Genomic DNA, 12,631 nt, shown 5'->3' with positions numbered 1-12,631 from the left:
TCTCTCTCTCTCTCTCTCTCTCTCTCTCTCTCACACACACACACACACACACACACAAGCATGATAGCATTATTTAGTTGGTGCTTGCTCTTCAGACACGAAGGCACACTGCGGAGAGAATGGCTCTCCCTGGCCTGTCTGTGGTGGTGTATACAAACACCAGAGGCACTATTCTCTGCGTCCATTCAGTCTTAGGTACTCTCCCTCTCCTGTTCATTTCCTCTCAGGTGACTCACTTAAATTCTAGGCCCCATTAAATTGTGTAAAGAATTTGACCATTCCCCTCTTTCAAAGCTTCTCTCATTCTTTGTCCGCTCTGGGCTTCTATGGTGAGGACTTAACACCACTGCTCAGACTTACTGACCCCCGTGGGTTAGTGGACAATGAAGGACATGGACAGTGTGTACAAGGACTCCAGTTGAGCATCTCTCCATTCCTTGGAGAAAATAGTCGCTGCTGTTATCTTGTTTTAGTCGTGTTGGCAGTGAGTCAGTCATACTGAGGAAGTATTACCCCAATGGGGATGGTAGAGGTTTAAAAGTCCAGTGTGTTTGAGCTCTGACCACTTGCCAGTATGGAAATGACCTGTAGGAGGGACTTTGATCTCTCTCGTATCTGGGCCAAATGTTTTCTTATAGAAATTGTGTGTGTTAAAAAAACAAAACAGACAAGAAGAACCTCACTGGGGTTATTTTTGCTCTCACAGGTTTTCATTTCTATTTTAATATCTCTTTAAAGTCGGTGTTTGCATATTTTAGGCAAGCCATGGCAGATTGAAATAAAGAGCAAGACGTGAACAGGTGTATATATTTTGTATCAGTAATGTCTTTTTTTTTCTTTTGTTATGAATAGGGAAGTGGCTGCATTTTATTTGCCTATCAAATTTCTACCTCCGTTTTATTTTGAAACCCATTACCACCCCCACCCCCCAGCATTTAGACCTGGTATACTTCCTGGTGTTTGTCCAGAGCAACACAAGCTGTTCCGTGTTTGCACATGTTCAACTGTTTGATGTTAAAGTTCTAACCACCTCTTGCCTGAGGAGTACAGACAGCCACCCTTAAGGTTAGTCACATGCACAGAGTATGGAATGCTTCTTGAATTACCTACTCCCAAACTGTAAGGAAGTTGTTCTTCACTTCAGCAAGGAGGGGCACACAGGAAAGAGGCAAAAATGAATCTATTGAGTCATGTCTCAGCCCCTGTGTTTTGTGGCACCACACCACTGCACGTAGCTAAGGAAACTGAGGGGGTGGCTGTCACATTTGCAGGTCACTGATCAGCCGTGGTGACCATAAGTCATCATTTATAGGAACATCTGGTCCCCGCCCCATAGGAAACAGCATCTGGTTGCTTTGCCTTCTAGTTTTAGGCTCTCATTGGTATCCAGTGCCCATTGTCCCCGCCCTCTTTCAATGGTGATTAAACATGACTACTTTTCATTTCTAATATGTTGCAAATTGGAGGAAATGTTCAATTTTCTTCATGCATATTCTGTGGGTCTATGGATCTCATCATATTCTATGAATGGAATGTGAGTCGAGACTTGAGCTGCTGGCACGTATAGTTCCTCTACTTCTTGACATGTATTTTGACTGACAATATTTCTAGCTAGTAGAGTTTGCTCGAAGTTTTATTAGCAAATATATTAGGATCATATTATCTATGTCTTATGGCTGTTGTAGATCAAATAAAGCAAGAGTTACAAAAGGCATCAGGAGAATTCCGAGGTCAGAAGGAGAACAGTAGTTTTGCTTTGCCAATGCCTGCCATTGTTGCTTAAGGCATTGACCATCCCTGTGCTGTCATTTTCTGTTGCTGTGATAAACACCATGGCCAAAAGCATCACAAGGGAGGAATTGTTTTGGCTTTGGTTCCACAGGGACAGAGTCTGTCTTAGCAAGGACAGCCTGGCATGGCTTCAGGAGCAGGAAGCTGGCTGATCACATTGTCATGGACACACAGGGATCAGAGAGACACAGAGAGAGTGAGACAGAGAGACAGATAGAGATACAGAGAGACAGACAGAGAGAGAGAGAGAGACAGACACAGACAGATAGACACAGACACAGACACAGACACAGACACAGACACAGACACAGACACAGACACAGGCATAGCAGAGGAAGCAGCATAAGGCTACAAATCCTCAAAACTTCCAGGTGACAAACTTCCTCCAGCAAAACTCAACTTCCTCAATTTGCCATAACTTTCCCTAACCAATGGCAGGGCAAGTCTTTAAATACATGAGCTTCTGGGAAACACCACCGTTCAAACCACCAGCCAGGAACATTTGGGTAGAGTTATGGTCACAGAGAACCCAAGTGTAAATACTGGGGGGCTCATGATGTAAGGGATTTTATGGAAGAGGCTCAAACATACCAAAAAAAATATTCCCCAAAATAGTAGTGTCCATTTGCCTAGAGCGGTACTCAAATGCATTGGACCACAAGTTGTGCCTGATCCACCATGAAATGGGTTCACATGGTGGTGATTACAGTGATGGTGGTGGTGATGATAATGGTGATGATGAGATGTCACTGAAGATGAGACTGTTCTGATAATATTTTTATAAGTGCTTAACTACATTCAGGGCATTGTTTCAAGAATATTACATAAATTAACACATTATATCCTACCAACAACTCTATTCTACCTCATACTATGATTATTCCCATTTCATAAATGAGAACAGTCAGGCCAAGAGAGGATATACAACTAATTTGTTTAAGGCTATAAATAAAATCAATATCAATGATAATCGCTGTAAAGTAAACAGTTGTCATGTCCCATGTATTCTGGACAGTAGAATGTTTGTGAATTTGCTAATACTTTACATGAGATAATAATTTCCTGGTGAAGAATACTTTTGTACATTTTTATTTTATAAACTGTATTTTTCAAAGCAGTTCAGTCCTTAAAGATAAGTACCATATATTATCAGGTTAGAGTCACTTCATGTAATTGTTTTCATACTGTGAATACTAGATTCATGAGTGTAAATGACAGTTTTCTAAGTCCCCCAAAACCTTATGAAATATTCATGCATCCATGGCTCACACTAGTTTCTACCCTTCCCTATCTGAACATACAATTTACAGAATCTATGTAGTGTTGCCTTTCAGGATATAGCTGAATTATTTTGCCCCCAAACATACAGAGTGTGTTTGAAACGTATGCTTATCACTCTAGTATGACTGTGATCTTTGTAACATGGTAAACTTGGTTTAAATTTGGATAATGCATCTACCGACAGAGGCCCTCTGCCGCAGTGTCACCATTGCAAAGCTGAGACCTCACACGTGGCATTAGTCTCATTTACAAGGTTTGTTACTTCGCAGGAGGATGACTCGCTGGGGAGAATTTGATGACCTTTACCGTATCAGTGAGCTGGACAGGACCCGCGTTCTAGCATCTGAGGCCAGGCATTCCCCGGAAGGTTAGTTAAATTCTTTTAACAACAGAAAACACTTAACCGTTGGCCTTTTACACAACACTGTTTGACGAGCTCACATACGTGTGCTTCTTAGCGTCCCCGAGAAGCCTGGTAGCATACGTGTCTTCGTGGCTTGGGTGGCGCACAGCAGGCAGCCGCTAGCCTAGAGCTGCTTTGCTTTTATGAAACTTAGGGGCAGATTCTCTTAAGACACTGTATTCTGTGAGAGTCATTTCTCAGGAAGGGGAGCTAAGGCCCAGAGTCTGTCATCTTAGGAAAGGTCTGATAAGCTTGGCATCAGGACCAAACAAGAGATGCAGGCTTGGTCTCATCATTTAGAAGTATTAAATTCATGTAGAAGCTACTTGGCTCACCATGGCTTTGTGAGTCCAGACTGACAGAAAAACAGGTTTGTCCAGCTCTTCCAGGCTAAAATTCGGTATAATTTACAACCCCAATAAAGTAGATTAAAAGACTGGAAACGCCAGTCATGGGATCACACGACTCCTGAGACACAGCTCACTAGCAGCATTTGCCGCCTGTCAGGCTCACACAGCAAGCACCTAATAAGTCAGTGTAAGCCAAGCCAACCAGTGAACAGCTTGGAACAGCCAGGAAATAGCAGTCATTCTTGTTAATAAAAGCGTGCCAGCGTCCCTACGTTGCAAGAAGATAGGCAGCTAAATGATGCAGGCTTGTGGTCTTTATTCTTCCCAGACTATTTATCTTACCACAGCACTCTGACGCCATACGCAGACGAAGAGCCGGAATCCCCGTTGCTCTACAGGACCATGAGTGAGGCAGCTTTGGTGAGAAAAAGGATGAGGGCCCCAGAGATGTACAGAAAAGATAGAATGGGGGTGCTAAGTCACCACAGAGCCTCTATCAATGGACACGTCTACAACCATGAGGTGAGTTGCAGTTCTACTCATGAGGAATAGTGTCCGTCACACTGACAATACTATTTACTTCAACTTGGCATTTAAGTCAGTAATAACAACGGTAGCAGATGCCTAACACTCACCCAGGTTTTCTCTGTAGTAACTAATAAACTACATTTAAACGCAGCCTTATTCACTTCTTTGTTAGCTTTGCTAAGCACCGATTTAAATTAGGTAGCATGCGTAGGCCCAGCTGGTTCAAGGCCACTGGGCTCCCGGTACCAAGATGGGAGGAAGTAAAGAAAAGGTCCCGCTCATAACTGAGACACTGTCTGCAATTGATACCTGCTGGCTAAGGGAAATCCGTTTCCTCCAGTGGAATGTCACTGGTGTATCAACCACACTCCAGGGCAGGCCTCACGCCCAGGAATAGCTGGCCAACACAAAAGGAACTCCATTTTTTTAATGAGAATTGTCTTGCCGGTGTGTCTGTCTGTGTGTGTGAGGGTGCCATATCTGGAACTGGAGTTTCAAACAATTGTGAAATGCCATGTGGGTGCTGGGGATTGAACACTGGTCCTCTGAAAGGGCAGTCAATGCTCTTAATTGCTGAGCCATCTCTCTAGCCCTGCATTGCAGGGAGGGGTGCTTTTTGTTTGTTTTGGGTTTTTTGGTTCTGTTTTTCTTCTTCTTCTTCTTCTTCTTCTTCTTCTTCTTCTTCTTCTTCTTCTTCTTCTTCTTCTTCTTCTCCTCCTCCTCCTCCTCCTTCTCCTTCTCCTCCTCCTTCTTCTTCTTCTTTGTAATTTGAGAGAAAAGGAAGAGAGAACGTGAAGCTCAGTGGTTAGGGAGGTGAGGAGGAACTGGGAGGAATTGGGATAGGGGAAACCATGATCAAAATATATTGTGTGAAAATCTTTAAATTAAAAATAAATAAATGAATTAAGAAGCACCTACTTGCCAGGCATTGCTATAGAGCTCAGGCCAGCCCCTAGTGCTAAGATTACAGACGTGTGCTACCAAACCTAACTTTGGACATATTTTTAATAAACCGTCTCATTAATCATAAAACCTCTTCCATGAGGGTGGGTATCATTTTCTTCTTTACATAATAATCAAAGTTCATAGACATCAAGCCATTTCATTTGGGTCACACTGCTTTTAATAGTATTTCTGAACTTGACCCCGCCATATTTGTGTCACACCAGAACTCAAGTGTGACGGATGAGTTCCGTCAGGTGCTGGATGCTGAATGCAGAGATGAACTTCCTGAGGTGTGGGTGCAAAGTGTAAAGAGGAAAGCCAGCACACCAGCAAACAGCCAGAGTCACATAAAGGCCCCCACAGAGACGGTTTAAAGGCGTTGAAGCTGCTGATTTCACCCAGACGTACATCACATTCTGCATCCTGCCCTGTAGGTCTCGAACTTACACACAAGTTGTTTATACAAGTGTGGCCACGGTTTAGATAAAATTTCCATTCTGATTTGTCTTTTGCTAAGATGTATAAAATGTACACACCTCTTTCTATAACACATATAAGACATTTCACATGCCGGAGGTAAGAAACATGTCATCCTTTCTCCCAGAATTCAGAGCTCTTTCATGCCACAGGGTCTAGCAGTCACGTGTGTATTCATTCATTTGACAAATACTTACGAGTTCTCTGCTAGAGCAGCACCTGCTCTCAGCACTGACCCTCATCCCCTAAACATGTGACGTTTATATCCTATAATTTAAAATTCATTCTTAGTACTTGTTATAAGAATTAAGTCAATGTTTATGAAGGGCTTAGAACATTTCATATAATGCTTAGCATTATCGTTCATTCAATAGCAATCATTAAGTCTGCGTTTATTTGCGAACACTGTGACATCACAAGGAGTTGTTTTATCATTTCTTAGAATTATATTTTCCCTCCACTTCAGGTTCTAGATACTGACGATGGTTGGTTGGTAGAGTCTTGAGGTCTCGTGTGATTTGTTATTGTCTTTTAGACATCCATCTTCACCCCAACTTTCGGGTCAGAGACTAAGGTCAGAGCCAATAGTGTCATGAGAACTGAAGAAGTAATAAAGCAACTTCTCCAGAAATTTAAGGTAATCCTGACCACTAACCTGAGCTTTACCGTGCATGTAAGTAAAAGCTAATGGAGACACACAAATGTAGTTTTCGGGAAAGGAGCTGAGGGCTGTGAACCAACATCATATGTTCAACTTTGATGGACCAGAACTTCCTCAGATTTCCTCGGGGCAGCTGCAGCCCAGAAATTCACATTATCCTCCCCCCGGAGCTGGGAAGACATCATGCTGACAGTGAAGGGGCAATGAGACACCCCCTAAATACTTTGGTTCTAATAACATCATCTGAAACAATTACATTTATTCCATTTTTTTTTCCATTGACAGATTGAAAATAGCCCTCGGGATTTCGCTCTTTACATTATTTTTGGGACAGGAGGTAAGAAAATTTGACCACTGCAGAATATTAGTTCTCTCTCCATAAGGAAGGCAGAAGAGCCACTTGAATCTGTCAACAAAGGAAAGAAACAGACCACAAAAGAGAGGAGAGACGGGAAAGGGTTCGTTATCATGGTTGTTGGTTACAGTTTCGGTGTAAGACTGTAACGTACAGTCTACTACCGAGCTACACTCCCAACCTGGAGAGATGGTTCTTGAATATCATACATACATCTTCTCCAATTCCAGGGAGAGATAACTTAGGAGGTTCTGATACAAAGGACTTTGCTTGTTTGCCAGACGTTGAGTTGTCTGAGTGGAGATCAGAATCTCAGGAATCCGTCCATGGAGGGCTGTCCAGGGGGTGTTGGACTCCCTGTGAGTCACTTCTACACCTATCTCCTGTCCCTCCTTGTCCTAGTGCATTGGTCATCACCACATGCCACCTCTCTGACCCTGTCAGTTTGCCCTTCCTTATTTGTCACCGAGTCTGACACATTGAAAGAATATGAGCTCTCCCTCCGGAGGGAATGCGCATAGAACCCAGGGCCAGGGACAGCGGGGGGGATGTGTTTTCAGTAATGGTTCCAGATCACCAAAAAGCAAGAAGCTTGGGAAAGTCAGCTGTGGACGCAGCTGAGGGTGCGAAACCAGGTTAGCATGAGACTTAAAGGTAGACAGAGGGTTCTGCAGCGCTGGAGAGAGAGGAACAGAACTGTCAGGGCTTCCTGTCGCCCCAGATGTGGCAGGGGGCAGAAATCAGTGCATGGGGGATGGGAATGGAAACAAGAATAAATCTAATCCAAAGGTGAGACACAGGTTTGCTCATCTCGAGGAAGGAGGTAAGAAGAGAAGTGAAGTTGGAGGACTGAGGGCTTTCTCTGTGCTTCACAACAATTTCGTTAAAGTGAAATCCCAAATGGGAGGTCGCTCGGAGGAAGTATGAGATATGAGAGGTACTTTTGTGGTAGGGCATTTATTCTAACATTTTACATTTGAAATTCTGAAACTGTATCCATTTTCTTTTGTCTCCTTTTCATGGCTGAATGGATGAAATCCACCGATAATGAAAAGAAGTAATCTCACTAATTCTGCATTTGTATTTTAGTTCTTGGAAAACCCAAGAACTGAATGGGAGATAGGAACAAAAGGAGCTGAGAACCACTATCAAATGGAGTTACAGAAACTGAACTTGGAAATAAGTGTTTGTTGAGTCAGTGCATGAACGAATCTGAATGAATGAATGAATGAAGTTAGTCTTTAAGTAATACTTCAGCAGGGGATCTAAATGCTCTCAAAGAAGTATAAAAGCAACAACACTGACAGCCTTATTGGATTATATTCTGGTTGTTCTATTTCGTTACTAGCGATGCTCCCCTCTTACTATTACTAATTTATAAATTAAACTTGATTATAGATATGTATGTATATGTATAGGACAAACAGATGAACATATGGCATTATATACCATTACAGTGTCACATATTCCTTGGGGTCTGGGAATGTATCCACCATGGGTAATGGGACATGGCTCTCCTTTTTGCAGGATGGGAGTTCTCGAATTCTGTCGCCTCTAAAATGAACCAAGGGAAGACCAAAAGATAAAATTACCTTCTTTTCTTTGTCTAGGATTAACTCTTACTGTGGTTTATTCCTTATACATTTGCAGAGCAGAGAAAGCTAAAGAAGACCGATGTCCCACTGCTGCAGAGGCTACTACAAGGACCATCCAAAAGCAACGCTCGGATCTTCCTCATGGATAAAGATGCAGAAGAAATCAGCAGAGATGTATGGGCGCCCGCGGCCTCTGCGTGTTTGCGTTTGCGCGTCTCCCACTGACTGGCCTTTACTAATTAACGTAAAACCTCCTGTTTTCCTTTCTAGGTGGCTCCGTACATTAATTTTCACTTTTCTTTCTTGGAATCCATTCTTCAAAGATTAGATGAAGAAGAGAAAATGGAGACTGAGAGAATTATGGCAAAGTGAGTCCAGAGTGGACCCCTGGGTATTTCGTCCTTTCATGGGTTCCGTGCCCTCTGTACCCAGATTTTTAATATTCTTGCTCTCCTTTTCAGATTCAATACCGAAAGGGCCTTTATCCTGAAGTGTCTACAGAATAAGCAGGCAGTGAAAACGGAGACCACAGTCTAGAAGCGCAGCAGCTCCTGGTAGTAAGCCCTGCTCAGCGGAGTTAGAGGGAGCACTGCGGAACCCGTGTGCTGTCTGCTCTGCATCCTAATATGCATGACTCTGAAGCTTTGCACAAACGAATGCCGAGCAGCCCCGCTTCCTCTTTGAAATGCTGAGGTTGGCTGCGGTTCAGAGTTGGGCTAAGGCAAGATGGGACTTCATTTCAGTAACTGAAGGGAAGCCCGCACACCGTCCATTCCAAATGTCCTCGGTAGCAAGTTCTCGGGTGAGCTCAGACTCAAGTGGACTCTGCTCTTACCACCTGGTTTAAGCTTGTTTTTATCTTGCGCTCTTAAAAGGGCTGAGATACTTGATGACTCATAAATGATGGGAAGTAAACATTTCCAGTTCCTGATGTCAACAAGAAACACATTCTTAAGCCATCAGGGATCTGAACTGATCCTGTTTCCCAGCTGTGTAAACATCTGAGCATTTTCATAAGATTTAGGAATAGATCTACAAGGGCTGATGATTTTAAACTCTGTAGTGTCAGAGCTACCTGACCTTTTAGAATGAAGTGGTTTTGGATTTTTGTAAAGGAACCTAAACTCGAGGCTGGAGTGATGGCTACGTGGTTAACAGCATTGACTACTTTTCCAGAAAGCCCCGGTTCAGTTCCCAGCACCTACAGGGCAACTGGCAATCATCTGCAGCTCCTGTCCTAGAGGATCTGATACCCACCTATGTGGGCATTGCAAGCACATGGCACACAGATACAGAGGGAGGCAAGACAGCTATACATGTTAAAAAATAAACATTAAAAAAAAAAAACCCTAAACTCTGATTGTTCAGGCCCTTCATTTGTCCCCACACCCTTCTGTGCAACTGTTAATGTCCAAGCTGTTTTAAATGTCTTTAAAAGTGGATTGAAGTCATTATCTTTCTTTATCCTTGTAAACAAATATATACCATAAGCATAAAATAGACTGTATTTGTTAGAAGAGGACTTACCAAAAATGTGTCGCTGTTGCTAAAGATTCCTGTGGATAAAGTCACACTGCTGTAGCTGAGCCAGGCAGGACATCATAGCATCCTTGCTGGTGTATAAGATCCTCTCCAGGGTCTCACAGGTCTGCTAATCCCACCTGGAAATGCAAAAATACTACGGGGTTTTATTTGTAAACTTCTTATCAACAAGGAGGTTTAATTAATATTCTTCTATCCCCAAATGACTTCTGTTTGAATTTTGTCTTACGTTGTTCAGTCGTGTTACCTATACTAAGGTAAGGCTGTATTATCAACTTTAAATTGTGGAACAGTTCTAATAGTGAGCTATTCACTGTCAGCAATGCCAGAATTCAGGTTTTGGCTGACAGGATAGGAACAGGGTGGCCTTTGTGTCCAGGAAATCTGTCACTGGTTGAAATGAACTCTTACATTTCTAATGCTTTGCCTATTGATCAAGAAAAGCATGGTTTCATCTCATTAAAAATGGACCAAAAGATTGTAATATATTGAAAACCTACCCAGGTATGATGGCATATCCTTGTAATCTTATCCTCAGGACGTGAGGGAAGATTTCTATAAATTCGGGCCAGTGCAGACTACTTAGTAAGCGCCAAGCTAACCTGTGCCTTACATAAGGCCCTATCTCAAAATGAGATATACGTATATATAAGTCTACAAAGTGCATACAAAGCCCAGCAAGCCTTGCAGAGGAAAAGGAAGCTGGTATGAAAACTCATAGAAGAGAAATGCAAATAACTGCTAAGTGAATGCAAAGTATAGTATCCAACAGTGACCAACTGCAATCATCAGTTCAAATCACTAGAGAGAAACCGTGCAGTCACATAAAGTAAGCATGGCATGAGGAATTATTAAACTATGACAGGACAGCAACAGAAAAGTCAGAAATAGAGCTCTAACGGGTACCTGGCAAAGCCAGCCCCACACGGTCCTGTCTTGAGTGTTTGTGGTGATGAGGACTAAATATAGACACGAGGATTCTGGCTAATTATCTGGCCTGCACTGGGTTCTAGTTATACTACCACCGCCCGAATCAAAAGCTGGAGAAACGGACCAGGTAAACAGAACCACAGAACACTGCACCTCATAGGCTGCTAGCACTGGGGAAACCCGGATGAAGGGTGAAGAAGGAAAAATCTGGGGTCTCCAGGAGCCATGGAAGCCTCAAAGACCTCCAACCGCTATGCTTTTACAGTACGCCCTCTGCTGGCAACATATGATATTGTGCAAGCTGCGAAGGAAATTTCCGAACCCCACCACCTAGGTTTTCACAGGGCCGATTTCAAACTGAATTTGGGCAGAGAAAATAAAAGCTGCCATATCGGCTCAACAAAATCCCTATTAGCAAAGATTAAACTATTCGGCAGATAGTGACAATGTTTGCTGCAGCCAAGTTTTTCCCCCTTTGAACACAAGTTAGATGCTAAATTTATCCTATAATTTATTTATAATTCTATTTATAAGATGTTATATGGGCATCAGAGATACGAAGGCTTTCTTCAAAGTTGTTTACTGAGCTGATGCTACAGTCATTAAAATTATATTTTAATAATAGAGTTAAGTTTTCTTTATAAATGTAAGAATATGTAATCATATTGTAAAATACTCGCCCATTAGGTTATTATTTTCTTGTGTGTCTGCACACTAATGCTGTGTATCCACTCACAAACCCAAAACAAGTTGTGTAAAGATTATGGAATTGTTTGTGGTTCGTGTTTCTCCAACAATGATGCATTTCAATCAGGAAAGAAAAATATGTTGCATGGAAATTATCCACAAAGAGTAAGAAGTACATGCAAGAATGGATTCCCACTACATACAAAATGTTTTTAATCAGTCAAATGACACATTGACCTTACCTTTGTGAGATTTAACAAATGTTTCCCGTCTCCCAAAACCCTTCTGCAAATCAGCTGGACATAATGATTGCCTTTTATTTTTAATTGAGAGACAGTTGTAAAAGTATGGCATCTGATGCGATGCTGTTCGGTAGGATGTGGAATGACTGATCCGGCAAGTTAATCACATCACGTGCTTATCCCGTTTTCAGCATCTAGGAATGCTAAGGGACAGAGCAAAGCAGAAGGGAGAGCATGTGCCTCAGAGCTGCTAAGGCTCCCCGAATGCTCTGCTGGATCGATTCCTCTGGCATGTGAGGCGGGAGCCAGCCCACCAGGAAAGCCTGTTTGATCTGGCGCTGCTGCGCCTTTCTATGGAAAGCCAGCAGGCGCTCCTCTAGACAGCTCTAGAACATCCAGTTCTCTCAGACGTGGATCTCTGGACTTCAAAGGCCCAAACTTATTCCAACCCCTTTGGTGCAACTTCCTAAGCAACTCTAAGCCAGAAAACCATTCCCCAGGTCCTGGTCTTAAGAAACCGTGAGATCAGAAAAGTTAGCTGTGCTGTGTGGCTAAGCTAAGATGGCTACACAGACCTATATAACTAATGTCGTTTCTAAGGCCAAATCTATTTCAGCTGGTTTTGCATGGTGCAAGACCAAAGACTTTTTGTCAAAACAAAGGCTTTTCCTTGTTTTAGGTGGTCCAAATATGTCATTGTCAGTTACATATGAATTAAAATTAAACCCTAGATATCACACCATGGTTATAAACCATACAGTCTGTTGCATTTTACAGTTGTACTTTTTGTATTTCATATTATGTCTTGTATGTAGGATATGCTCAATAAAATGGATAAACAATT

The 12,631-nt window shown here is 42.4% G+C and overlaps 1 protein-coding gene across 5 annotated transcripts in view; it reads left to right on the top strand.

Moving 5' to 3' along the window:
* Rassf6 (Ras association domain family member 6) overlaps positions 1-12,631 on the top strand; it is a 40,652-nt gene extending 28,021 nt beyond the window's left edge. For 3 of the 5 annotated variants that reach the window (XM_029545433.1, XM_021211137.2, XM_029545431.1), the window contains 7 exons: positions 3,342-3,439; positions 4,154-4,347; positions 6,311-6,412; positions 6,722-6,773; positions 8,442-8,560; positions 8,657-8,754; positions 8,848-12,631. In XM_029545433.1, the coding sequence (XP_029401293.1) occupies positions 3,342-3,439; positions 4,154-4,347; positions 6,311-6,412; positions 6,722-6,773; positions 8,442-8,560; positions 8,657-8,754; positions 8,848-8,923 (739 nt within the window). In that variant the 3' untranslated portion in view covers positions 8,924-12,631. The remainder of the gene's footprint in view (positions 1-3,341; positions 3,440-4,153; positions 4,348-6,310; positions 6,413-6,721; positions 6,774-8,441; positions 8,561-8,656; positions 8,755-8,847) is intronic. The other 2 variants (XM_021211138.2, XM_029545432.1) reach the window with 1 other exon arrangement.

This window comes from Mus pahari, chromosome 13, assembly GCF_900095145.1.
Source record: "Mus pahari chromosome 13, PAHARI_EIJ_v1.1, whole genome shotgun sequence".
Lineage (NCBI taxonomy): Eukaryota > Metazoa > Chordata > Mammalia > Rodentia > Muridae > Mus > Mus pahari.
Note: the sequence above shows the minus strand (reverse complement) of the source record. Positions and strands in the feature narration are given on the sequence as shown.